We start from the raw sequence: 27902 nt of genomic DNA, 5'->3' as shown, positions 1-27902 counted from the left end.
AAGTAGCTACGGTTTACTAAGTGCTTATCACGTGCCAGGCACTTTTTAGGTGTTTACATGTTACCTCGCTTCACCCTCACATCTCCATGAGGTCAGTATCATGAGCTTCACTTAGCAGAAGAGGAAACCGAGCAGCACAAAAAGGATCAGTAAGTTCCCAGCGGTTCCTGGCGACTATACTGGCAGAGCTGCTATTCTAAGGTCTCTCTGAGACCAGCGCCAGACACTTGGACCACGTCTGAAGATGCAGCTCCACTGCCGGTGTGTGATCATCTTCCGTCGGGAAGCTCTGCGCTAGGCACTGCAGTCCCGGGATGCAGACAGGAGTTGCCCAGAGGACCTTTCTCAAAGTTTACAGCCCGGTGGAGAAGCTTATGTAATGTGGGCGTCTCTGTTCACGAAGCACAAGGAACGTGGAGGTAGCTGAGAAGAGGTGCCTGCTCGAGAGAGGTCAGACCATCTAGGAGTCCTTCAGGGGCATCAAGCTGAGGCTCTGAGGCTTGGAAGCGCCCGGTTCAAGCTTGGGGGCACAGTTGGCCCCGTGTGACAATTAATATGTCTTCCTTTTCCCTGCGTCAAGGCTGGCGTCCGAGCTGAGATGGGGAACGTATCATCTTGGATGTGTGTGCACACGCCTGACTCTGCATCCATCTCTCACTGTCACCGCCTGGCCGCCTCCCTTCCTCCAGCCCTGCCGCCCCTGCTCCATCCTTGCCCAGCCCCATCCTTTCCCCAGGTTCCTTCCGTCTCCTTGGCCACACTGCCTTCTCCTCAGCAACCAGCCTCTCCTCTAGCATCACGCCTCCCGGCCCGCCGGCCCTCTGCTCCCACCCCCCTGCACCCTTCTCTAGACCCATCCCTCGATGCCTGCCCCCTCCCTTCCTGCCGACCCGCCTCCTGTGTCTCCCAGCCCTGCTCTGACGTGGGAGGTGAGGGGGTGGGGGGACGGATGACTCACAGTGTTATGATGCAGTTCCACAACACACAGCTACATTCACCCACAGACCGGGGTACAGACGAGAGACAACCTCTGGCCCCCCAGCAGCTGGCCAGCTTTGGCAGCCCCAGGCCCGAGCCCCTAACTCCCCTCCCCCGCCCCCATCCCTTTCCCCATTGAAGGAGCGGAAAGAGAAGAGAGAAGAGTGAGCAGAGAGATTGAGAGATTGAGAGAGAGAGAGAGAGATAGACGGAGATCTCTGGAGCAGACCTCAAGGTGAGGGGGCAGCCCTTCTCCAAATGAATTTTTTTCCCCTTTGCAAATTTCCTCCTCCTGCTGCGTGTTGCTTTCTCCCCATCGCAAAAGCATTATTCATCCACCCTTTGTCCTCCCTTCCCCCTCCCCGCTGCCTCGGCTCCTCTCTCTCAGCTCCTCCATCCCTCTCCGAGCTCTGACGGTTCCCGCACTTATTTCCCGGCAACTTTGGCTGCTGCATCAGGCCTCACTGGTTATTGTTTTGCTGCTGGTGCAGACCCCCGAAGCCCGCCCGCCCGGGGAGCTGGCTGCGCTGCTAATTATTTGGACCATACCATGCCGAGAACGCCAGCCTGGGGGGGGGGGGGGGGGAGGTGAAGCCTCGGAGCAGATGAGAAAATCACTGTGAGCAGGTGTCGTGTCCCCCCACCCCCAGCCACAGGATTCGCACCTGGTTCCTGGAGCCTCCTCCTGGGCACCTCTCCTGTCAGCGCTGGTTGCTCAGCACCCCCCCTCCCTACCCGCCAGCGCTCTCTCGCCCCCACCTCCCACGGTCCAGCCCCATCTCACTTGGGGGAACATTCTCTCCCTGGTGCTCAGGTTGCCTTTGTTTTTTTCTTCATTTGCCCAACTTGAATCTGCCTGTGATCTGAGCCCGGGAAGCGATGACCCCCTGCTTCCCCTCCTGTGAGTGATTCTCTGGCCTTCTGGGCAGCCTCTCCTTGGCCTGATGGGGAAGCTGGGGAGAGAGAGGGAGGGAGGTGAGCTGCCGGCTGGAGAAGGAGCTGGAGAGCTGGGACCCAGTGCAAGGCCCCTGGCTGGTGCAGTAGGTGAAGCGCAGCAGAGGGGAACTCACAGGCAAAGTTGAAGGCAGACCTGGGAAGTGGGCGCTGAACGCTGGATGCTGGTGAGAAGGGCCCATCTCCTGCGGCCGGAGCCCAATGTCACCCTGAACTCAGCTCAAGGTGTCTTTCTAGGGCCCAGCCAGGGGTAGAGGACCTCAAACTGAAGATGGGCTCTGTCTGGGTTCTGCAGGGAGACTACCTGGCGGGCCCAGGAAAGGCTGGAACAGCTGGGGCACAGGCGGCCACCGCAGAGGACAGGACGAGAGCCTGTGTGCCCTGGCCACTCGCAGCCACACCGCCTCTGCTCTGCTTAGTGGTCTTGCATTGCCAGAGCACCCACCTGGCACCTCTGAACCAGACTTGAGCTAAATCACCCATCACAGGCCCGAAGGCACCATGGAGGAAGAGGCGGGACTTCACTCACTTATCAGAGCCAACAGATGACCCCTCCCTTCTTATCTGCTGCCTCTAGCACCCTCAGCCACTTTGGGGCTGGAGTCTGGGCAGATAATGATGTCTTCTTCGGCCTTCCTAATGAGAACCTAGCAATTTTATCTAATGTCACCCACAGAGTCACTGCTGTTGGTCCCTACCCCAGGAAGAAGGTGGAAACATGCTCTGCCTTGTACCCCAAAGCATAGGTTTGGAAAACAGGAGTCCCCCCACTTCTGCTGCCCGTTGCTCCCACAGCACACCACTTAGCCCCAGAATGCGGCCTTCCCTGACGTGATCCCCATTTCCCATTGCTTCCAGCTGTTAGAGTTGCCTGAAAGAAAGGTATTTTCTCTCCTAGGGCTGTATGTCCAAGTCTTTAACTGAGGCTAAGGCAACAGTGAGCAAAGAGCAGTATATAGATCAAGGGGCTCAGAGGCTGAGAAAAGAGCCAGTTGCTGTTTCTGAGCTGGAATGAGTGGGCCAAAGTGCACGGCTGGCGAGGGGCCATGTCTGAGGTCTCTGGTAGCAAAGGAGACATCTATGAAATTCTAGTTCCCAGGGTGCAGGACTTCAGCCCCCAGGAGAGGGCTGACTAGGGGGTGTGTGTGCCTGCCTTCTGGGCTGGCCTCCCCCCCCTCCCCCCCCCCAAATCTGTGAAGGACCAATTGCATTGCAAATAGAGGCGCAGAAGAGAAAACCCGCCAGGCTTCCCCAACTTGTAAAAGGCTCTGAACCCGAGCCTGCCAGCACATGTGGGATGCAGACCCTCACAAAAGGCCTGAAGCCCAGGAGGGGACACTCGCCGCCGATGACGTTGCTCCCATGGCAGCGTTGGTAGCAGCAGGCTGCTCTCGGTGGAGACTGGTAAAGGCTCCTCCCGCCCCAGGAGGGACAGACACTGTGTCCCCGCCTGTGGCACCGGAGGCCTGGACTGGCCACCAGCAGAGCCGGGATTCCAGGGGCCTGAGAGACAGTGTGATGGCACGCTGAGGGTCTCCAAAGATCCCCTCTTCTCCGTTCCCCCTGGGGAGGGGCTCTTCGGGAGGTCAAGACTCTCCTGATGCACTCTTTCCTCTTCGCAGGTGACTTCCATTTCTATCTGGTTCACGTCTGGGGGGGCCCTGGCCGGGCAGCCCCCCCACATCTCTCCTGCCCTGAAACACGGCTCTAGCCAACCTGCTCCGCTGCTTCACCTGCGACCGTCTGTGTGGGGGCTGCACGGCGCCAGCCCCTCCGGCCCGCCAGGGCATCGTCCTCCAGCCGGTCATGCCCAGCTGCGACCCTGGCCCGGGCCCCGCCTGCCTCCCCGCCAAGACATTCCGCAGCTACCTGCCCCGTTGCCACCGCACCTACAGCTGCGTCCACTGCCGCGCACACCTGGCCAAACACGATGAGCTTATTTCCAAGGTACACCAGGTGGGGGACCGCCACTCCTCTCTTCTCTGTCCCACCGGGATCATCCAGACTCACCGAGGGGAGAGGCCACAAAGTCGTCCGCCCTCCTCACCCCTGGGGCATGCAGGCAGTGGGGCCCTCGGGCCACCCCGCAGTCACCGTCTGTCCTATGTCTCCACAGTCTTTCCAAGGGAGCCATGGCCGAGCCTACCTGTTTAACTCCGTGTGAGTCTCCCTCTCTCTTTGTGTATGTGCGCGTGCGTCTGAGTGTGGACAAAGGGGGTGAGCCATCAGCAGGTGGCCTTGCACCTTCGGCTTTTGCCTCTCCTTTCGCAAAGGGGTTCAGAAACTCAGTCCGCAGCTTGTGTCGTGGAGTCTGGGCAGAACTGACTCCCCGGAGAGAGGAGGCCCAGCCACTAGTCCTGGGGGCCGGAGCGCTGCCGGCAGGGCTTCCAGGGGGCGGGTGGAGCACTCCCAGATGGAAGTTCCTTGGGGCTCTTTGGGGGCCTGAACTGGCAGAGCAACTCCACCGGTGCTGGGTCCTTCGTGTTTCCCGAGACAGGGTCAACGTGGGCTGCGGACCGGCTGAGCAGCGTCTCCTGCTCACGGGGCTCCACTCGGTAGCTGACATTTTCTGCGAGAGCTGCAAGACCACCCTGGGCTGGAAGTATGTAAGTACCGGGCGACGGGGCCGCCCTCTACGTGGACGGGTGCTGTGTGGCCCTCCGAGCCCCAGTGACCACTGCAGGGTGTTGCATGGTCCCAAGAGGCAAGAAGGAGCTGCTGGGTTGGACTGGGCGGCAGCCCCTGGGGGCGGGGGAGGGGTTACACCAGGTAGGAGGAGGTGGGGGGTGTCTGTTTTGTCCTACATTCACTGCTTCCCCTCCACCAGGAGCAGGCTTTTGAGACGAGCCAGAAGTACAAGGAGGGGAAATACATCATTGAAATGTCACACATGGTGAAGGACAACGGCTGGGACTGAGGGGCTCAGGCAGGCTGTGCCCTCCCTCCGCATGCCCACCCTCCCCACACCTGTCCCCTGGCCCTGCCAAGCAGTCCATACCAGCATGAGTACTGCCCCACCCCTGGGGGGAACCCAACTCCCACCACCCCTCCCTACCCCTTCCACCTCGTCACTCCTAGGCCCCTTGGGAACAGGGGCCCGGGGTACCCCAGGGGTGTTCAAGGCTCAGGGAGAGACAGATGGTCACGGGTCCTTCTAACGCTGAGGTCCTGAGAATGGAGGTAATGGCAGGGTGTAAGGCAGGCAGAGGACCGTGGAAGGATCCGTGTTGGCCCTAACCTCTCTTCTGAGTGAATGGAGGACAAGCCTTAGACACGGGGCTGGTAGGTCCCAGGCCACGGGAGTAGCAGATGAGAAGGGGCTGGTGTTGGAGTGAAATTTTGGCCTCAGACACCGTGAGACACCAGTCTCTGACGGTAAAGCTTCCCACCCCCGTTCGCAGGAGAAAGGATTCGGGGGTGGAAGGGAAAAAAAAAAAAATCCCAGATCCCAAGCCCTGGGAAATAAAAAGAATCACAGGGGTTTCCATTTCACTCCACTTGTTTGCTCATCTTGGCACTAAAGAGGCACTTTCGGAGTATCTACCCTTTGCCAGTGGGTGGGGTGGGCAGGCTGCTCCTGGGACACCCCCCACCCCGGTCAGCTGCTTCCAGAGCGAGCAGGCTTTCTGGGCATGCTGAGGCTTAGCCGCTGCTCCCGGGGCCACGGTCCCATGGAGGGGAGGTGGGACAGCAGTACCACGGGGCCAGGCTTCCTCGTGGCTGCCACCAGCGAAAGAAACTTTTGTATGATACATAAAGTGTTTGGGTCTATTTTTAATAAAAAGGGGAAAAGCAACTGTGAGGCACTCTGTCCTCTTGACTTTCCTTCCCGAGCACCTTCAGTATAGGGTCCTGTCACCACCCCCCTGGGGCCTGTCCCTTCGGGCCACTAGAGGGCAGCAACTGCTCTGTCCGTGCTGAGACCCCACTGGAGCTTTAGCCAGGGGATGGGTCTTCCGATGAGATTAGCTTAGTGAAGAGGGAACTTTTGTTGAGCGGTGTCCCAGCGGGAACATCCAGGTCAGCTCCTCTTCCAGAGCCCAGGACAATGAACCCAGTTGTGCCAGGATCCAGGATGGGGTGCCTGGAAAGGTGCTCATCCCTGAACCAGTGTATTCTTGGGTCCCACTGCCTTTCAGCCTGATTTTTTAAATGTTTGGGTCAGCTTGTGGCCACACAGAAAGCTGAACAGAAAATCGATCAACCAAGGTGCTGCCCTGGGCAGCAGGGACCAAGTGGAACGTAAGGGCTTAAAATCACAGCATCGGTGCCGTGTGACCCACGCGCAGTTCCTTGGCAGTGATGTGAAATTCCCACTGTTGTTTGCTGGGTCACAGACAACGGCAGGGTGGACTGTGCACATTATATAAGTCTTTTTTGGGGGCGGGGGTGTACACTAGCTTGTTATTCTGATTCATTCACTGATACCGCAGATCTTTGTAGAGCACCTGTGACCGGCCAGGCCTTGTGTTCAGCACTGGGGATGCAATGATGAGCAAGGCTGACTTCGGGGGACTTTCAGTCTGGAGGGAGGACAAAACAATAACCAGGCAAATCCAGGGCCAAGGGACAAGGGCTCTGGGCAGTGGTGGTGGTAGGAAAGGTAGGCTCGGGAGCTCAGAGGAAAGGCTTAGCCTAGATTTGAGGCATCAAGGAAGACTTCAGTAGATTTCATAGAAGTAATGACTGATGGGAGGTAGAGGAGGAGCCATCAGGTGGGCAGAGGGGGACAAAGGGAGGGGGCCTGATTCAGGCAGAGAAAACTGCGAGTCGAGTGGCTTGAGCTCAGTTATTTTGAGGAGGGAAGAGAAGTTTCCCAGAGCCAGAGTGGAAGTGCCAGCGGGGGGGAGGGAGAAAGAGAGAGAACACAGGAAAGACAGACCATTCGGGGATCTAGATTTCATCCCAAGGGTATTGGGAAAACACTGAAAAATTCTTGTTTTCGAATAAGAGGGGAGTGACATCATCAAATGGCTGTTTGTGCCCAAAGAGGCTCAAACAGTGTATGTTAATACACCGAAGAAAGTAAGGGACATAAGCTAACTGTCAACATCTGAACAGAGAGGTTGTCTGGGCAGAAAGGCAGAAGGGAAGCCGAAGACCCAGAGATGCAAGAAGGCAAATGCAAGCCACAAAGGAATAATGCCCCACACCTCCGTGCCTCAGAGCAGTCTGTCCCATCGCTCAGGTTCTGCACGCCCACTGATGCCAGAGAGGCTGCTCTCAGGCTCCATCCAGCAAGGGACCTGAAATCCTAGCACCGAAGAGGAGGAAGGCTTCTCTTCTCAGACCCCAACGCTAACCCTGAAAAGCAGGCACAAATAAGCTACCTTCTTAAAGCTCCCCAAATCTGCCCTTCCCTCACAAATTTTGACTAAGCTACATACGTAGATACCGTGGGAAAGAGAAGGAGGGTAGAGAGTTCTTTGTAATCTCTCTGGAAGGAATATTTAGTGGCCTTGGACCCAGTGATCCGACTTAATTTTTAAGGTCAGGCCATGGACAGTACTTGTCCAAACCGTGGATGCTCAGACAGGTGGGCCCTGGAGAAGCATCACTATGAAATCCCCTGTATGTCCCAGCTGGGAACTACAGGTGAAGGTGGGGTCTCCTTTCTGTGCCCTAAGAGCTGCAGGTGCAGGATGCTAGAGGGACAGATCCTTGCCCCTGGTGAGGGTTAGCTCTTTTCCTTCACCGTGCACCCACTCTTTCTTGTGGAGGTCTTATCAGTGACTCTCTCAACCTTCCCCATCTACCCTCCAACCCCAGGAACTCTTCTGAGACAAGCCACCACTTTTGTCCTTAAAGGTTTGAGGCTTTGGAAGATACCCTCATACAACCAGCAGGTGGCATCCAAACCCTCCAACCCCTCTGCTCAGGTATCCTCTCCCTGGACCGAACCCACTCCACCCTCTCTCCAGATAGGTCTACAAAAAAATGGGAGAGCTGTCAGACTTAGGACAGGGTTCTATCTAGGCTCTGCAATTTAAGGGCTGTATAACCGTGGCCGTGGTGCCTGTCTGGCTCTCAGTTTTTTCATCTGTCAAATGGGGGAGGTTACTTGCCAAGAAGTTATTCGGTCTCACCACCAACTCTGAAGTGTCTAGCACGTGTAAGTGCTTCCATACATGTGAGCTGTTAGTATGGCTACTAATAGGCTTCCCAGATGCTCACCAGGAGGACAGCTGATTGGCGCCCAGACGGGAGAGGAAGTCTTGATGCTGAGGAGGCAGCCGGCGCTGGGTAGCGCTACGCAGCCAATGCCCTTTTAACATTGCACTGCTAGTGGTAGGTGCAGACAGTAGCACAATGTGAAAAGAGCTCCGGCCCGCAGCAGAGGCATGCCGGCCCTGCCTCCTCGCCCCTTCTCCCAGGCCCCGGCCCACTCAGCTCTCTTGGCCTCCCTCTGCCCCTTCTCATCCTGAGACCCCCGTCTTCCCATCTCAGGGCTAACCCTCTTTTTCTTGTCCCCTTCCTCATACTCTTCCCAACAGACTACCTTTTTCTTAAGGTTTTTTTTTTTTTTTTTTTTTGAGACAGGGTTCATGGAGGTAAAAGGATACATTGAGCTTGGCACTCAATCAGAAGGGACTGGTGGTAACCACACAAGTTTAGGGGACACTCACATGAAACTGTGTTCCCCTGGATGTGATCTGGGTCAGCCTCTCTTTTGGAGGAGCTTGCTGACCTGGACCACAGCACCCTCTATTCTTCCCTACTTGAAAGCTCCCTCCTTAGTTCAGATAAAGAGGAGTGCTAGGCCTCCTGGGGACAACCTCAAAAGTACCTCCAGGACCAGAGTGTGGAAGAGTATAGTCACAGGTCCTGGGAAACCCAGTGATGCTTCCAGGTCTAGAGGTGGAAGCTGCAGGGGAAGCCTCACCCCTGCATCTCCCCTCTGAGGTCTCCAAATCCACCGTATGGATTCAACATCGAATGAAATTGTGAGGGCGAGTCCCCCTCTTGTAGTGAGCGTTAAGGGATGGGTTTTCATTGGCAGCGAAATCAGAATCTTAGCGGTTCCTGGTTTTATCCAGGGACTCTGCGTAGGGTTTTCAAGCTCACTCATAACTTCCCCCATTTTATCCTAGTCAAGGGGGCTTAAACACAGGATAAACAACCCTGAGACTCAAACCCCAAAGGCGGAAGACTGCCATGGAGGGTCACCTGGAGATCCAAAGGTGCAGAGCTCCAGCATGGCCTGATCCTGGCTAAAGCGCCCCTCTCAGAAGCCTAACTCCAGTTCTGGCCTGGTAAACTGTGCGAGCCCCAAAAGGGCAGAGGCTGCATGTGTGGAGGGTGATTCCTCAGGCACACCCGTCAATGAAGGCCATCAATGAAGGCCTCCAGAGATGCCGCTGCCTCTGGGAGATGCCCTCCTCCCCATTCCTCGGCCGGGAGGCACACAGGGCAGGATTCCAGCTAGGAGCTCTTCCTCAGGGCTTCCCCTCCAGCTTCCTCCCACCCACCCCCACCCTCCCGGAAGCAGGAGAGGTCGCCCCCCACCCCGCCCCGCCCCGTCCCACAGTTTGCACAGTTGTAATGGCGGAAACCAAGGCCCCACTAGGGTCAGTCACCAGGTGTCGGGCGAAGCAGTCCCAGCTGGGAACTGGATCAGGCCGACAGGGAGCAGAGGAGTAGAGGCAGGGCGGCCCAGCCAGCTTCAGGGAGGCTGGTGGCAGACTATTCACCGGGGAGCGCCCAGATCTCTCCCCGGGCAGAGCAGGGGGAGGGGGCTAGGGCCAAGATCCCCTCGGCTCTCACCCCCAACTCCTTCCAGAGCGGCCCCGCGATGCACCAGCCAGCAGGGCCCCTCCCCCACCTTGGGCCCAGGAGCCATCCCCCAGCTCCTTCCAGAGGCGGGTGCAGAGACCGAGGAGGAAATGGGGGAGGGGAGGCCCCGGCTCAAGTTCTCTCCGCTCCCCCTCCTCATTGGCCACCATCTTCCGGCCCCTGCCCCCCGGAGCAGCAGGGGATGGGGCCCAGCCTGCGGAAGGGAGAGAAAGGGCAGGTGGAGGGTTAGCCCGAGCAGCAGGGGCAGGGGCCGGCCCCAACTGTCTCCTCCCACCCCCTCCCCGCAGCCATGGCGACGGGCGCAGGAGACCAGGAGGGTCCTGAGCGCCGCGCTCGGGGAGCGGGCTGAGGGGCAGGGGAAGTGCAGGGGGGGGCTCTCCCCCGCAACACCCGGCCGTGCCCCCGCACACACACCCCTCCAGGCGGGACCACACGCGCGCACAAACTCCCAGCCCTACTCGCCCTCGGCTCAGCCCGCTCTCCGCACTTCCCAGGCAGCGAGCAGCAGCGCGAGCCCCAGGACCCCCGCCCCGCCCCGCCCCGCCCCCCCGGATCCCGCACCCTGCGAGCCCCAGGGCCCGCCTCGCACCCGCACGCAGCCACCGCGGCTCACCCCACAACTTCTCAGGGTGCACACTCCCCGGCCGGCGCGGCCCTCCCCGCACACACCCCCGCCCCCCGCCGCCCGCCGCCCGCCCCCCGCCGCCCGCCGCCCGCCGCCCGCACGCGCGCCCGGGCACCGACGGGCCGCCCGCCTCAGCCCTGCCCCGCCGCACCCCCCGCCCCACCACACCCCCCGCTGGAAAATGACAGGGAAGCCGCCCGGCGAGCGTGCCCCGAGCTTCCCCGCTGCGGCCGTGGGCAGGGCAGGGCAGGGCAGGGGAGGGCAGGGCAGGGGGGAGGGCGGACCCAGAGGGGATGCCCGCGCGTGGGGGAGGCAGGGGGGCGCGGGAAGGCGAGAGAAAGAGCCCGGACCAGCCCTCCCCGCCCGAGACAGAACAAAACCGAAAATCGCCGGCGTTACCCTTCGGGGAGCTCCCGACACCCACACAGGCTCGTCGTTAGGCTCCTCTGCCCGCCACCTCCTTCTTCCCGGGCTCTTTCTCTGCCCTCCCCTCCCCGCGCCCCTCCCGGGCCTCGCCGCCCCCCGCCCGCGCCCCGCGCCCCGCGCCCCGCGCCCGGCCCGGCCCCGCGCCCGCGCCCGCCGCCCGCCGCCCGCCGCCCGGCCCGCCGCCCGGCCCGCCGCCCTCGCCTCCGCCTCCGCCTCCGCCCGGCTCGCTCTCGCCCCCTCGCCCCCTTTCTCCTTCCACACTCCCTGCCGTCCATCTTGAATACTTGGGATTCTTGAATGGAGTGAGCAGGATCCGCTCCCCCGGGCTCCCATTGGCTGCGGGTTAACCCTTTTGAAACGAGATCCTCCCTCCCATTGGCTGCCGGGCTCCCCTCTTCCCCCCCAACCCCCATCCCCTCCGCCTCCCGACAGCCGGCGGGGTCAGGGCGCTCCCGGGCGCCCCCTCCCCTGGCCCCTGGCCCCCTGCCCCCACCCGGGGCGCCCCCCCCTCCCGGCCCTTCCCGGCCCTTCCCGGCCCTTTCCGTCCCCCCCGCCCCCCTCCCCGCAACACACCCGCGCGGGGCTGCAGGTGGAGGCAGGTCCGCTTCCCGCCAAATGCGGCCCCAGGGCTGGGCTTGCAGAAGCCTTGCTCCCAGACGCCCCTTGTGCTGGACTTGGAGACCTTGTTCGATGTCGGGGTGCGATCTCCTGCGCCCCCGCAGCCCCCTCCTGCTGCAGAAGCGCCTCTCCGGCACCGAGTCCGCGCGGGAGGGCCGAGGGCTCGGAGCGACCCCGGCCGCCCCCCGGGCTGGGCAGGAAGAGGGCAGCTCCGGAAAGCTCTGAGGCTCTTCAGAGAAGCTCATTCCGCGAGCGCCGCGGGGCAGGTCTGACCCTACCAGGAATGTGCAGCATCTGGAGCTCTGCGCGGTCACAAACAGCCCCTGGGACCAGCCCGGCCTGGCCCGCGTGCTGGGCCCACTAGGGGCTCTGAATTGGGGGAGCCCAGAGAGGCCTGGGGGAGGGAGGCCGCGGGGGGCAGGGTAGGAGTCAGACCTGGCCGTCGGGAACCTTCGTTGTGTGTCCACATCTGCCCCTAACACGCCTGCCGCTGTCTGCTCGCTAGGTCTCAGTTTCCCCATTTGCAACAGATCGCTCTAGCAGAGCGTGGTCCTATACAAGTTTCGGTGTGAAGAGGGAAATGTTCTGAATCTGTGTCATCTGATAGGGTATCCACTAGCCACGTGTGGCTATCGAGCCCTCGAAATGTGGCCAGGGTGACCGAGAAACTGGCTTTTTTTACTTTATTGAATTGTAATTACTTTTACGTTTTTTAAAAAAGTAATCACACTCAACATGGGGCTGGAACTTACAACCAACCCCGAGACCAAGAGTGGCATGCTCTAGTGACTGATCAAGCCAGGCACCCCTGTAATTACTTTTATTTTATTTTTAAATTTTTAAAAAAGATTTATTTATTTATTTATTTATTTATTTATTTATTTATTTATTTATTCGTGGAGACACAGAGAGAGAGAGAGAGGCAGAGACACAGGCAGAGGGAGAAGCAGGCTCCATGCTGGGAACCCCAGGTGGGACTCCATCCCAGGTCTCCAGGGTCATGCCCTGGACCCAAGGCAACATTAAACCGCTGAGCACTACTCCCCCCGCCCCCCCCCCCTGCCCCGCCCTGTAATTACTTTTAAATAGCCACACGTAGCCAGTTGGCTACAGGTCTAGAACCCTTGTGGTCCTCCTGGTGAATAACATCCTATGATTCCTGTTGGGGGGAAAAAATCCTTTCTCTTCACCTGCAGTTACAAATCCACTAGATCCAAATCGCAAATCACCAAGGGCATGGATGCCCAGGAAATGAGGTTCAAATCCCTGACCCCTCTGTCATGGATCCTTTTTTTGAGTTAATTTCTGTTCTGACAAGGGAGCTGAGATACACACCTGCACACACAATACCATGGGAGATGTGGGCTAGCTAGCGAATTGCAGGTTGGCCCAAACTTCTTGTTTTTTCAAGGATGTAAATGAGGATGGTGGGGGTGGGGGTGAGGGTGGGAGATGTCCCCTGCCCAAGGGCAAACTGCAGGTTAGCTTACTTTCAAGTTAACACACATCCGTGTATGTAGTACACGTCTTTGGGCCTCTGCACACCACCCCCCTCCCCAACACACGCACACATACATCATTAAGTTCATTCAATAAATGTACTTCTCGGGATCCCTGGGTGGCGCAGCGGTTTGGCACCTGCCTTTGGCCCAGGGCGCGATCCTGGAGACCCGGGGATCGAGTCCCACATCGGGCTCCCGGTGCATGGAGCCTGCTTCTCCCTCTGCCTGTGTCTCTGCCTCTCTCTCTCACTGTGTTCCTATCATAAATAAATAAAAATTTTTTTTAAATAAATGTACTTCTCTGACCCAAGACGAATGTAGGGCTGATATGAAGGGATAGCCAATTCCATGGGAGGGACAGATAGGCCCCTGGGTACATCAGGGTTACAAGAACACGGACAGCCTCCAGAGCCCACTCCCTCAATCGATGTGATTGAGTGATTCCATCGTGGCATCTTCTACCACGAGGAGAGAAAGCTGTAGGGTGGGAAGTTGACTCTGTGTTCATCCTTAGGCTGAACAGGAAGCAGAATGAACAAGGGGCTGGAGCTTCTGGAGGAGGAGGGGTGCAGCACGTCCAGGATTCTGGTGGCTACAGGCTCAGATTGGTGCATCCAAGGCCCTAATCCAGCAGAGAAAGAACCACTACAGAGAGCTGGTATCCACTTCCCGCTTCCAGAGGGCCTCTATCTGGGTAACATGCCATAGGAGAGCGGAAGACACAGCGTTGCCTGGAGAATGGCTACTGTTTTCAGTACGCCTTCACTTCCAGGTGAAAACCGCTAAATGACTTCTCTAGGTAAGAGACAGATAAGGAGTTCAGGGACGCCTGGGTGGCTCAGCGGTTGAGCATCTGCCTTTGGCTCAGAGTGTGATCCTGGGGTCCCAGGATCCAGTCCCATGTCGGGCTCTCCGCATGGAACCTGGTTCTCCTCCCTCTGCCTATGTTTCTGCCTCTCTCTCATTGTGTCTCTCGTGAGTAAATAAAATTAAAAAAAAAAAAAAAAAAGATAAGGCGTTCAGAGGAAGAGGGACTGCTTCCCATGGAGAATGGAATCTAAGAAGGCTTCCTGGGGGAAGTAGCATCTAAGATCAGAAGAACAGGAAAGATTCAGAGACAAGAAAATAGGAGAAAGGAGGTCAGGGAAGTGCAAACGAGAGGAGACAACATATGCTGAATGGTAGGATGTGTTCAAGGTAGGCAGGAAATTCAGTGAGAAACTAGGATGATGAAGGGGAACAGCAAGGATGAAAAGGCAGGCCGGGATGGATCCTAGAGGGCACAGACACTTCCCTCCAGCCTCTACTCAGCTCCTCCAAAGATACTGTTTTTCTGGAAGATGCTCTTCTCTTTTTCCCCACCAAGAGACGCCGCCTACCAATTCCTCTAGCTGCCCCTCCGCCCTCCACTCCCTGCTGCTTCCTCCTTAGTCTAAGGCCCCTTATCTGTGTTCCACAAGCATTCTTCCCAGGACAAAGTGGATACCAGTATCCAATCAGGGGGCGGACTCCCCTCCGTCCCTCTCGGCTCATTCTCCAGTCTCTGGATGCCCCTGCCCAGAAATGGACTGCATGGAGAAAGCTTCCTTTTTTGCTCACCACCTTCCAAACCCCTGCTTGGCCCATTGGTTCTCAGTAAAGAGTTGAAAAGGAGGGCAGCCCGGGTGGCTCAGTGGTTTGGCGCCGCCTTCGGCCCGGGCGTGATCCTGGAGACCTGGGATCTATTCCCACATCGGACTCCCTGCATGGAGCTTGCTTCTCCCTCTGCCTGTGTCTCTGCCTCTCTCTGTGTGTCTCTCATGAATAAATAAATCTTAAAAAAAAAAAAAGAGTTGAAAAGGAGACCAGGAACAGCCAGAAATAGTCCAACCTGTTATAAGAGCGGGTTTTGTTTTCTTTTTGTTTTTTTTGGTTTTTTCTTTTTTTGAGAGAGAGAGAGAGAGAGAGAGCACAAGCAGAGGGGAAGGGCAGAGGGAGAAGCAGACTCCCCACTGAGCAGGGAGCCTGAGGTAGGGGCTTGATCTCAGGATCCTCGGATCATGAGCCCATGACCTGAGCCTGAGGCAGATGCTTGACCGACCAAGCCACCCGGGGGCCCTAAGGGTGTTAAAAAAAGGATCCAGGGGCTCTTTGGCTCCTAGCCACCCCATTACGTCCCTCCCTCCACCTCTGGGAGGCCCAGGATGTGCCTGGGTTTTGTAGTGGCCTCCATTTTCCCACTATCTCCACAGCAAGTCGGGATCATTCTGGGAGTGCCCCCTTTGCTTTCCTCCTTGGAGCCCTACCCAGGGTGCACCACATGGAACTCTGTGATTGTGAAGCAGGGAGACCATCTGCCCCAATCCTCCACCTCTTGGAAGGCCTGAATCTGAAATGCTAGGAGAGAGTGGCGTCCCTGCTTCAACATTCCTGGGGGGAACTTGGTTGCCACTTAGTGGCTCCTAATTCATGGAGATGACACAGGCCTTTCCATCTGAGCCTGTTCAGTTTTCCCTCCTTCTCTGCCTTCTTACATCCTGCTTCTGTCCACTACTTATGTGTCTGAGCGCTTCCTGTGTGGAAGGCTCTGGAATCCTTGCTAGGAAGCATTCCTGGCCCCGAGATGCTCCCAGTTGAGGAGTACAGGGCAGATACACCAAGAGGAAGTCAGACAGATGCCCAAATAAATTTAAGTACTTTCTTCCTGAGGTGAACCCATTTCACTGAGGTCTTAATCCTATTCTTGCTTCATCAGTTACCCCGTTTTTGTAACTCCAGTCCCTTTACATAACCCAGAGAGAGCTGGGGTCAGCAAACCCCAGCCCACGGGCCCAATCCTGCCCCCTGCCTGTTTGAGAATCAAGTTCATCAGATCACAGAGGTGCCCGCTTGGTTATGGACTGTCACCGGTGGCTTTCCCACTACGGTGGCAGAGCTGAGTAGTGAGAGAGACCACATGGCCAGCAGCAAAGCCTAGAATAACCAGCTCTGTATAACAGAAGTTTGCCAACACTGAGTTTGCAGGAAGTTTTGGTTCTTTGGTTTCTCAGCGGGCTGTCATGGAACCCAAGAGAGGCCGCTGAGAGGGGCGTGGAGGGACATAGCCCAGACTTTCCTCCTCGGCCTACACAGGTCTGCCCACGATGGGCCAGGAAACTTCTCCCTATGCCAGTTGGCTTTCTGCATCTCTGCTTCCTGTCCCACCTACTCACTCTTAAGCCCAAGCTGTCAGGCTTTGGTCCTTCTTTTCACTGAAAGGGCTCCCACTAGGACCACCTATGATGTCCTCATTGCCAGTCTCATTCTTTTCTCAATCTCCATCACACAACCTCTCTCAAGTATTTGCCTTTGTAGACTAGTCAGAAATGGGTCTCTCTCTCAGGTCGCCTCCTACTTCTCCAACTATCCCATCTCTAGTCCCTTCCCACGCTTCGTTCTCTTCCTTCCCCTACTGCCTGCATATATGTAGTCTGCAAAGATTTGTCCGGCCCTCTTCTCCCTCCACACTCTACTATCACTGGGCAAAATCATACACATGCCTGATTTCAAGAGTCAGAGAGCAAGTGAGCCAGGGGTGGGATTGGGGAGCCAAGGGAGAGGGAAAGAGAGAATCATAAGCTGGTTCCACACCCAGCCCAGAGCCTGATGCTGGGCTGGATCTCAGGACCCTGAGATCATGACCTGAGCAAAATCAAGAGATGGATGCTCAATGTTGGTGGTGCCCAGGCACCCCCAAGGTTACTTCTATGTTGATGGCTTCCCAAAATATAACCTCTAAACTAAATGCCCAGATTTCTAACAGAACTCAGATGCATGTCCCACTGACCGGACAAATTGAATTTGTCCAGCATCAAACACATCTTCCCTGGGGATCCCTGGGTGGCTCAGTGGTTTGGCGCCTGCCTTTGGCCCAGGGTGTGATCCTGGAGTCCCGGGATCGAGTTCTGCGTTGGGCTCCCTGCATGGAGCCTGCTTCTCCCTCTGCCTGTGTCTCTGCCTCTCTCTCTCTCGCTCTCTCTATCTCTCTCTATCATGAATAAAAAAATAAATCTTAAAAAAAAAAACATGTCTTCCCCCACCTCTCCCCTCACTTAATCATTTTTGCTCTTCTTGCATCTGCCCCTTTATTGTTGTTCTTCTCAAGAGATCTGCTCCTGACCCTTCTCTCTTTGGGGGCAATTGTATCCATTCTTATAGTTTCAACAATCGCTGATGCATGAATCACTGTCAAATCTCTATGCCCAGGTATGTTTCTAGCTGCCTCCCTATATTCCTAAACATTTGGGTGAGGCAAACATCTGATGCTTTTGCCTGCCCAGATTTCATCCTCCTTCTGGTAACTACACCTTAGCTTTCCTTTGTGGAGACACATATTCTTTACTTTCGGTCCCCATGATTCACCTGTGAGTTGACCTCATCTACTCCTCCGGGTGCAATCATAGAACCCAGGTGTCACTAGTTGTCTGTTGTGTAACCAATTAGCTCCAAACCTTATAGCCTAGGACAACACTCATTTATTTTCTTGCAGTTTCTGTGGATCAGGAATCTGGGCAGGGCTTAGTTGGGTCCTCTGATCATGGTGTCTCGTAAAGTCGCAATCAAAGTGTCTCCCAGACTGGATAATATGCTCTATGTTGGCAAATTGAACTCCAATTAAAAAAAAAAAAAAAAAAGTGTCTCCCAGAGCTGGGTTTTGTCTAAAGGCCCAGTGGGTGAAGGAATTGCTTCCAAGCTCACTTGCATAGTGGTTGGCAGGATTCTGTTCCTTAAGGGTCTCATTTCTTTGGTAGCTGTTGGCTGGAGCCTATCCTCAAGTTCCTAGCAATGTGGCTGTGTCCAATGTGGCAGCTTGCATCATCAAAGCTAGCAAGAGAGAATCTGTAAGCAAAAGAGAAATCACGATCTTTTGTCACCTAATCACAGAAGTAACAACTCCTCAGGGCACCTGGCTCAAAGAGCCTGCCACTCTCCATCTCGAGGTGATGAGTCAAGCCTCACTTCGGATTGAGCGTGGTGATTACTTAAAATAAATAAATAAATAGATTTATTTTTAAAAAACTTAAAAAATAAGTAGCAGCTCCTCAACATTGCCATATACTATTAGTTAGAAGTTATTCCAGTGGAGGGGACTATACAAAAGTACAAATATTAGGAAGTTCCATCACTAAAGGGCCAACTTAGACACTGTCAACCACCACCGATTTAGCCAGTTAAATCACAATAATTGATTCAAGGATGGGTATCCAGTCAGACAGAGTCCATCAGAATCAGGCCTGAGATGCTGGCTGGAACCATTGGGATAGTGGCATTGCTGGGGTTGTTATGCTAGTAGAAGGTAAGCTTGAAGCTGCTGGTGCTCATAGCTGCTGTAATGTTGAGAATCTGCCTACAATTAAAACATAATAGAGAAAAAGAAGACAAGACATGGGAAGAGACAGATGCTTCACAACATCATTTGAGAACCTGATACGGCCATGCTTGCAGCGAGATGTCTTAAGTTTTTAGTCATGTAAGCGAATATGTTCCCTCTTCTTTTTTTTTTTTTTTTTTTTTAAGATTTTATTTATTGGGCAGCCTGGATGCTCAGCGGTTTAGTACTGCCTTCAGCCCAGGGCATGATCCTGGAGACCCGAGATCGAGTCCCACGTTGGGCTTTCAGCATGGAGCCTGCTTCTCCCTCTACCTGTGTCTCTGCCTCTCTCTCTCTCTGTCTCTCATGAATAAATAAATAAAATCTTAAATATATATATATATTATATTATATTATTTATTTATTTATTTATTTATTTGAGAGAGAGAGCATGGAGAGGGAGAGAGGGAGAAAGGAGCCCAGTGTGGGACTTCGGGACTCCAGGATCATGACCTGAGCGGAAGGTAGACTCTTAACTGACTGATCCCTCCAGGCACCCCAGCACATTCCCTCTTCTATTCATATAGGTTTTAATATTTTGTCAACCGCAACCAAAAGGTCCGCAGCTGATAAAATGTCTCAGAGATACCTGAGGGTGCCTGGGTGGATTAGTCAGTTGGGCTCCCTACTCTTAATTTCAGCTCAGGTCGTAATCTCAGGGTCATGGGATCAAGCCCCGAGTTGAGCTCCACACTCAGTGGGGAGTCTGCTTGAGCTTCTCTCTTTCCCTCTGCTCCTCTGCACCCCACTCCTAAAATAAAAAAAATACATCTTTTTAAAAAGTGTCTCAGAGATACCTTGGATTCAGTTTGGCCAAACCCAGTTTGATTATCATACCCTCACCTTTCCCACACACCTGCCTCTCTCCCTACGTTCTATTTCACTGTTAAAATCACAGCACAGTTGCTCTGGCTGAAAACCTTGGAGTCCTCTTCCTTATCTGCTATGGACATTGGAATAGTCTGTGCAACACGGCTCCATTCTATGGGCCCAGGAAAAACCGTCTGCTATGTTTACAAAGGCAGGGGTCACTCTGAGGTGACCCATGGAAACACCATCTCCACATAGGTAAACAGGTCACTCTAGGATCTTACAGAATTTCTAGATGTGAATCACATGACATAGAGGATGAGAATAGTGTATCTGACTCTCCTATCAAAACACAGCATAGGCTAAAATGAAATTCTGGCAAACTGCCTAGTAGCTTGTGGTTTGGAAGGCACCCTCGGCTGGATTTGTGAAAATATTCCTTCTGTCTCTAAGTCAGATTAAAAGAAATTGTGCCAGTTGTATGTTAAACATACTTCAAAAATACAAATAAAAGCAAATAAATAAATAAATAAATAAATAAATAAATAAATAAATAAATAAATAAATAAAATAAAAATATAAAATAAAAATAAAAAAATTATGTCAGTCATAATTTCTTTTATATCTTCTTCCTTAGAGTTCCAGTCATAATTCTAATCTTTATCTCTCTTTCCCTCTACCACTTTCATCCTATTGCCCTAAATCCTGTGCATGCTGCCTCTCAGTTGGTCCTGTTTTCTTCATTCCCCTGCCACCGGCTGAATATCCCCCTTGGGCGTTTGTATCAGCCTCTGAAAACTTTCCTCTAAACCCCTCCACTCTATCAGAGTATGAATCCTCAATACAACCTCACATCGTTCATCTGCCCCATATTATGGTGGCTCCCTAGTGCTCCCTAATCTTTACTGGGTCATGGACCCATTATTAAGGTGATGGAAGCTATGAGTAACTCCAGAAAGATCTGTAGTTTGTGTTTTGGTGTACATCTCAAGGGGATAATGAACCCTTCAGACTGCATTTACATATACATATTTTTAAGATTTTATTTATTTGAGAGCAAGAAAGAGAGCAGAAGCAGGAAGAGAGGGAGAGGGAGAAGCAGTTTCCCTGCTGAGTAGGGAGCCGGAGGCATGGCTTAGTCCCAGGACCCCAGGATCACCACCTGAGCCAAAGGCAGATACTGAACCAGTTGAGCCACCCAGATGCCCCGTTTACATATTTTTTAATTTTAAAAAAGATTTTATTTATTTGAGAGAGAGAGAGTGCGCACGCACATAATCAGGGAGAGGGGCAGAGGGAGAGGGAGAAAGGGAATCTCAAGCAGACTCCACACTAAGCAGGAAGCCTTGGTAGGGCTTGGGGCCTGGCTCGATCCCAGGACCCAGAGATCACAACCTCAGCTGAAATTGGGAGTCACAGGCTTCACTGGCTGCACACGCCGCCCCAGGTGCCCCACAGACTCCATTTACATACTGCCCACCTGAAAACATGCCCTTTCATCTCCCTCCAAGTTAGACAGTCTTATAAAGAATGTAGTCCTGGGCGCCTGTGTGGCGCTGTTGATTAAACTTTTGACTCTTGGCTTCAGCTTGGGTCCTGATCTCAGAGTCATGATCTGGGGGCCCTGAGTTCCAGCATTGCAGCCAGCTCAGCACGGAATCTGCTTAAGACTCTCTCTCCCTCTCCCTCTATCCCTCCCCTCCCTGGCCCAATGCTCCCTTCTGCTCGAGCACCCTCTCTCTCTCTCAAGTAAATAAATAAATCTTAAAAAAACAAAACAAAACAAAAAAGATGCAGTCCAAAGTTTTTAGCACAGCATTTCTGGCCTTCCAAACTTATCTCTACCTGCCTTTTTAGCTACATCTTCTGTCTTGTGCAGTGTGTATATATATATATATATATATATATATATATATATATATATATAATTTATTTATTTATTTGAGAGAGCACGAGTAGGGGTAGAGGCAGAGGGAGAGGGAGAAGCAAACTCCCCACTGAGCAGGGAGCCCAATATGGGACTTGATCCCAGGACCCTGAGATCATGACCTGAGCCGAAAGCAGATGCTGAACAAACAGCCACCCCGGTGCCCCGGTTACCGTTATTTTATGTCTGATTCCCCACCGGACCAAAAGCCTCCCTGAGAGCAAAGACTGTGCCCTTCATCTTTCCTTCTTATATCTCCCCAGATGGAAGGAAAGTTTCTCTGGAGCACTAATCAGAACACCTAGCTTAGTCTAGATAAATCATTGGCTCAGTGTGAGCTGTTTATTTTAGTTCTTTGTGCCAAGAACTCTTAACAAGAGATCTATCCTCTTAAATTTGCAAGTGGACAATACACTATTGTTGACCACAGACACAATGCCTTACAGCAGATCTCTAGAACTTACTTGTCTTGTTTAACTGACACTTTATGCCAGTTGATTAGTAATTCCTCGTTTCCCCTCCCTCTGGCTCCTGGCAGCCACCACTCCACTCTTGGAGTCTGAGAGCTCGGCTATTTTAGCTCCCTCAGAGAAGTGGAATCACGCCGTACTTGTCTCTGTGTCTGGCTTGTTTCACTCAGCATAAGGCCCTCAAGCCACATCCGTGTTGTTGCATATTACAGAAATCCCTTCTTTTTTAAAGTTCAATAGTGTTCCAAAAAATAAAATAAATTTAAAAATAAATATATAAATATATATCCCCCCTACATTTTCTTTACCTATTCATCTGTCAATGATCATTAGGTTTTTCCTTCAACTTGGCTATTGTGAATAGTAGAACGGACTGCTGGGTCTTCTAATCATTTTCATCAACATAAGGGTTTCAGGGTGACAGGCTGAGATAAAGTGATACGATGTCAGGCTCCCAATCTATATTCTTTTTTTTTTTTTTTAAGATTTTATTTATTTATTCATGAGAGACACACACACAGAGAGAGAGAGAGAGAGAGAGGCAGAGACACAAGCAGAGGGAGAAGCAGGCTTCATGCAGGGAGCCCTACGTGGGACTCGATCCCTGAACTCCAGGATCATGCCCTGGGTTGAAGGCAGATGCTCAACTGCTGAGCCACCCAGGTGCTCCTCCCCAGAGAAACTTAAAGGACTGGCCCAGTTGGTGGACTCGTAGGTGAGTTTATTGATTTCGCATTGTAGTCCTCACCCAATCCTGACCCTCAACACAGGGCAGGGCAGGAATGTCCCCTAGGTCCTTGCAGAATAGGCATTCTGGAGGGATCTGAGGCAAAAAAAAAACTTGCTCCTGCTCGGTCACATTTCAAAATCCTTCCCACATTTTATTTTATTTGTATTTTTTTTTATTGGAGTTCGATTTGCTCCTTCCCACATTTTAGTCCTTCGCCCACACCCCTTATATTTACTGGGACATTTCATACCATGTGGTAGAAAATGGAAAGAAGACCGAAGACCATATGAATCCATAATAGTGCATGTACCGAGGGTAAGGGACTCTGTCATTTTTTTTTAAGATTTTATTTTTTTATTATGAGAGGCACAGAGAGAGACAGAGGCAGAGAGAAGCAGAGACACAGGCAGAGGGAGAAGCAGGCTCCATGCAGGGAGCCCGATGTGGGACTTGATCCCGGGTCTCCAGAACCACACCCCGGGCCAAAGGCAGGTGCTAAACCGCTGAGCCACCCAGGCTGCCCAGACTCTGTCATGTTTGACGCTGTATTTCCAGTGCCAATATAGTGCCTGGCATCTAGTAGGCACTCACTTAATACTCAGTGAAGGAATGAGTGGGACACTGGGAGAAGTCAGTGGACCTTAGTTTCCAGTTGGTGAATGCCTTGTGATTCCCTCTAACCACAAGCACTGACGGATCAAGGTCCCACTAAATATGTGAACACCAACAGGGTGATTCGCATGCCTCCCACACGCCACATACGCAGCATTGATAAATCAGATAGACTCGCTCTGTGCACGGGTTGCATGTGGCAGCGTCCACATGCTGCGGTTTGAATTGTAAGTTCAGATTTGACTTTACTTCACAACCCACACTGGCCACTCAAGTTCCAGCCATCATGTTTTATTCCAGCCTGCGGAAAGAAGGACTAGAGAAGGGTGTGCCCTTATTTTAGGGACTCCTCACAAAACTATCCCTGATACCTCTGCTTACGTCTCACTGTTCAGAACTTAGTCACATGTCCACAACTACCTTCAGGGGAGGAAGTCTTTATTTCAAGAGTCAGACACTGAGGGATTCCTGGCTGACTCAGGTGGTTAAGTGTTTGCCTTTGGCTCAGGGCCTGAACCCAGGTTCCTGAGATCGAGCCCCACGTGGGGCTCCTCCCACTCCTCCTGCTTGTGCTTTCTCTTTTTCTCTCTCTCTGGAGAATAAATAAATAAAATCTTAAAAATAAAAACAAACAAAAGAAGAAGTGAGGAACATATATTAGGGGAAATTAATATGGTTGGGGAGGTGGTTTGACATGGAACGTCTGGCCTTCAAAACCGGAGAAGCCTGTCTAAACTCACGCCCCCAACTCACTGCTGTTACCTGGAGAATGACGGGCAGCAGGCCAATCCCACCTAGGGGTGGAAGAGTGAGCCGCATGGGTAGAAAGCGTGGCTGCTGAAGTCAGGTGGCCATGGGATCAAATACATCTCTGGAACTTCCCTTTCCTCCGAGTAAGAAACAAGGAAAACAATACCCATTGAATGGGTTGTGGTATGTTACCAAGGAAATCCCTAGGACAAAGTTGTTACCCAAGAGTGGTGCTTTTTTATTACTATTGTGGTGAAACATATGACATAACATTTACTCTTTTAATCCATGGTTAGTGCACAGGAGTGTTAATATATGCACACTCTTGTGCAACAGATCTCTAAAACCTTTCCTCTTGCGAGACTGAAACTCCACATCCACTGAACAAGAACCCCCTTCTGTCTCCTCCTGCCACCCCTGCCAACCATGACTCTTTGTTTAAGGGCATGACCACCCTGCATAACTTATATGTAGAATCATGCATGCGGTATTTGTCCTTTTGTGACCTGCTTCTTTCATTTAGCATAATGTCGTGAAGTCCAAGTTCATATGGTAGCAGGATTTCCTTCTTTTTGAAGGCTGAATTATATTGTGTTGTATGTATACACCACATGTTCTTTATCCACACATTCTTTTAAAGATTTTATTTATTTATTCATGAGAGACACACACAGAGAGACAGAGGCAGAGACACAGGCAGAGGGAGAAGCAGGTTCCATGCAAGGAGCCCGACGTGGGACTCGATCCTGGGACTCCAGGATCATGTCCTGGGCAGAAGGCAGGCGCTAAACCACTGAGCCACCCAGGTGTCCCTATCCACACATTCTTCATCCAATGGACATTTAGGTTACTTCCACCTCCTGGCAATTGTAAATGATGCTGGAAGAATAGTGTTTCCTACCTGAAACTAGTTAGTATCAGAAACTAGTTATTTCTTTTAATTCTCTTGGGGAAGGACACCTGGGTGGCTTGGTGGTTGAGCGTCTACCTTCAGCTCAGAACGTGATCCCAGGATCTGAGATCAAGTCCCACATTGGGCTCCTTACAGGGAAACTGCTTCTCCCTGTGCCTATGTCTCTGCCTCTCTTTCTGTGTCTCTCATAAATAAACAAAATCTTAAAAAAAATACACTTGGGGGGAGCTTCGTGGTGTATTTGCTTTTTCCACACCCTAATAATTGTTAGGTTAAATATCTCAGGTGTTTGGATATGAGAATTCTATAGATACTACATATCAATTAGGGGGAAAGGGGATAAAGCTCCCTCCACACCCACCCCAGACAATAACAGAGTACAGATTCTCTTTAGGTGGCCCATCTGACCAGATAAGGAAAGACAATCTATCTGCTGGGCTGTCACAGTGTTTAATCCTTCAGCTAAAATTCCAGACGCCAGATGTTTATGTCCATGAAGGGTGTGGAACCATCGCCCCCAGTTCTGACAGATGCAGCCCATCCATGGAGTCCCAGATCCTGCCCCAGGGATCAAAGACAGAGGCGAGGGGCAGCAGTGAGGAAGAAAGACCACCCAAACACAAATGCATGATTCCCTGGTTGAGAGATACTTGTCAGGGAAAACCCTGGCTGATAATAACCACAAGAAGCTGTGCTTTGCTATTCCTTCCTCTAGTGGTTTCCTGAGAAGACTCGTTAAATAAGAATAACATCCATGTCATCATTATAAAGTAAAATCTTTGCCCAAGTATAGACATTGTATACTTTGTGGGGTTTTTTAAGACCTTTTTTTTTTTTCCCTCTTAAATTGAGTGAGCTCCTCTACACCAGCCCAACATGGGGTTTGAACTCAAGACTCCAAAGTCAAGAATCTCATGCTCTATGGACTGAGCCAGCCAGGCTTCCCTGGACATTATATACTTTGAATCAAAGGTGTCTGCTGCACATTTATAGGCATAGATGAGGCCAAAGAAGCACCGTATGAGGCAACTTCCTAAGGAGCTTCCTAGGAGTTGGAGTGAAAAGGCAAATACTCATGCACATGTTACCAATTATACAAGGCAACGTATGCTTGGCACTGTGTTTGGAGGAGGGGTGGTTCTATTAGCCAGGAAGAGCAGAGATCCTTGCTGGGGGTGGGGGTTTGCACTGGATACAGAAGAATGGCAGCATTTAAATAAGTAGATAGGACTCAGAAATGCACTTGTTGTTGTGTTTTGTTTTAGCTGCTATGGACTGAGCACCAGCTCTGTAGGTGCCAGGCTCCATCCTTGAAGCTGAGGATAATGAGAAAAAGACATGTCTCTGCCTTGAAGGAGGCTTTCAAACTCATTTCAGCAGGGGAGTGGATGTTTCCGGGGAGGACCATGCTGCCCTAGCCCCAGAGACACCTCCAACACAGTCCCCAGGAAGCAGAGCTAGATGACCAGGGGTGGGGGACCCAGGGCTGACAGCCTGGCTCCGACTCTGTGTCCTGAAACCAGTCCAGTCCGGCTGCTGCCACCACACGGACCTGGCCCACAGTGAAGGCATCGCTAGCGGCCCCTCTCATGCCAGCCGGCTCAGTTGCCGCTCATTTGCAGCACAGCCCCTACGCCTTGGCCCTGAAGGCTGGTATTTGGGCCTCCCCCTGTGGGACTCCTTCAGACTTTGGTTCTTTTAGCTGATATAAGAGAGAAGATGAGGAAGAAGTGCCACCAGGTCTTCCAAGAGAAAATGCTCAGCAATAAGGGGGTGACTAGGGGAGTCACTTGCATGGAAGTGAGAGAGGAGATGGCAGGAGAAGCCCTGGGATCCTGGGACATGCATGTAGCAGACTCTGCTTTGAATACCATCTCTAGCCATCCTGGCCAGTGACCCTGAGCAAATTATTTCCTACAGGCTCCTTTCCTGCATTTGCAAACCTGGCCAAACAAAGGCCAAGTCACAGGGTTATTGCAGATTTTCAGCAAAATAGTGAAAACGAAGCCCAGTGTGGAGCACACAGTAAAACCCATTTGGAAGAGGGTAGGGCATGGAAGGGCCTGGGGCAGTGTCCCAGGAGCTCTCCCAGAGTGCAGAGAGAAGAGGCAAAAGCCAGCAGCTGGGCCAGGGCATGTCCACGGTCGTAATTCTGGACAGGACCGACGCTACAAGGCCTGTCCTCGGCAGAGCCATTCTGCGGTCACTCAAGGAGAAATGGAGTGCAATGGGGGCGGGGCGAGGTGGCTGTGGGGCCAGCCTGTCGCCCCGAGATGATGGATGGGCCTATTCCACGCCTGGTAATTAGTGCTGACTGGCTCTGAAATTCATACTGTGGGGGAATGTTCCCTGTGCCTCCGTATCCCAGAGGCCTTCCTCCAGGATTGGGGCTGGACAGGACTGGGTGTAAAGTTTGCCCCACCGCTCCACCACACCTTTCCACAGGCTGGTGTGCATGTGTTTCTGTACACAGGTGTGTATGTGAGTGCACGTGCACGTTGGTGACTCTTGTAGCAGCATATGTGTGTACAAAAGTATGTGTGCATCCATCTGGCTATGAGTGTGCATGTGTGCTAAGCTGCTAGCCAAGAGCAGGGTTAAATATGCAAGGAACTTTCGGCTGCAGGAGACAAAGGAGAAATTGTCTTGGGTCATCTCGAATCCAGATTCACCTGACCCCAGCCACCTCCACCATGCTGCCTCAGTTGGACCCCGACAAGATCCACATTGCATACCTGAGGTGCTCAGGCAGGGAAGTGAACTCCGAGTCCGACCTAGCCTGGAAGATCAGCCCGCTGGGTGTGTCTCCAAAAAAGGTTGGTGATTGGAGATTGGAAGGGTCTAAGGATGGCAGGGGTGCTGACCATTCAAAACAGACAGGCTCAGATTGAAGCAGTGCCTTCTGCCTCTGCCCTGATTATCAAAGTCCTCAAGGAACCACCAAGAGACAGAAAGAAGCAGAAAAACATTAAGTACGATGGAAATACCACTTTTGATGAGATGGTCAACATTGCCTGACAGATGTGGCACCAATCTTTAGCCTGAGAACTCTCTGGAACCATGTCTCTGGACATCCTGGGGATTGCCCGATCTGTGGGTTGCAATGTTGATGGCCACCACCCTCATGACATCATAGATGACATCAATAGTGGTGCAGTGGTATGCCCAGCTAGTTAAGAACTGCAAAAGAAAATATTTCAATAAAGGATCATCTGAAGACAAAACAAAACAAAATGCAATGAGAAGAATTTGCCAAATGCTAGTCTTTTGTCTGGGTCACTTGAAGCTGACTGTATTTCAAGAAGTCCCTTGGCTGGTGCCTGTTAGTTATCCAGACGGTAGGCAGCCCCTGTCCTGAGGAATAGAAACCCCTGTCCTTAGGGTCAGTGCATCCATGCTTCTAT

At 52.8% G+C, this 27902-nt stretch overlaps 1 protein-coding gene and 1 pseudogene across 1 annotated transcript; both read left to right on the top strand.

The window, feature by feature from the left end:
- Nucleotides 1–72: 72 nt before the first annotated feature.
- On the top strand, nucleotides 73–5734 carry YPEL4 (yippee like 4). The gene is made up of 5 exons (XM_026012921.2): nucleotides 73–1213; nucleotides 3555–3879; nucleotides 4049–4092; nucleotides 4430–4538; nucleotides 4760–5734. The coding sequence occupies exons 2-5, from the start codon at nucleotides 3739–3741 to the stop codon at nucleotides 4847–4849; spliced, it is 384 nt and encodes a 127-aa protein (XP_025868706.1). The 5' UTR covers nucleotides 73–1213; nucleotides 3555–3738; the 3' UTR covers nucleotides 4850–5734.
- A 21442-nt stretch (nucleotides 5735–27176) lies between these two features.
- On the top strand, nucleotides 27177–27675 carry LOC112930428 (large ribosomal subunit protein uL11 pseudogene; annotated as a pseudogene).
- Nucleotides 27676–27902: the final 227 nt, after the last annotated feature.

Source organism: Vulpes vulpes, chromosome 5 (genome assembly GCF_048418805.1).
Source record: "Vulpes vulpes isolate BD-2025 chromosome 5, VulVul3, whole genome shotgun sequence".
NCBI classification, from domain to species: domain Eukaryota; kingdom Metazoa; phylum Chordata; class Mammalia; order Carnivora; family Canidae; genus Vulpes; species Vulpes vulpes.
This window is presented reverse-complemented; position numbering and strand designations above follow the sequence as displayed.

What these genes read in the sequence shown, in the direction of transcription:
- YPEL4 (XM_026012921.2), top strand. Translation starts at nt 3,739, where the DNA reads ATGCCCAGCTGCGACCCTGGCCCGGGCCCCGCCTGCCTCCCCGCCAAG. An exon ending in ACGATGAGCTTATTTCCAAG is followed by an intron (nt 3,880 to 4,048) that starts GTACACCAGGTG and finishes ATGTCTCCACAG; the next exon opens with TCTTTCCAAGGGAGCCATGG. An exon ending in CCACCCTGGGCTGGAAGTAT is followed by an intron (nt 4,539 to 4,759) that starts GTAAGTACCGGG and finishes CCCCTCCACCAG; the next exon opens with GAGCAGGCTTTTGAGACGAG.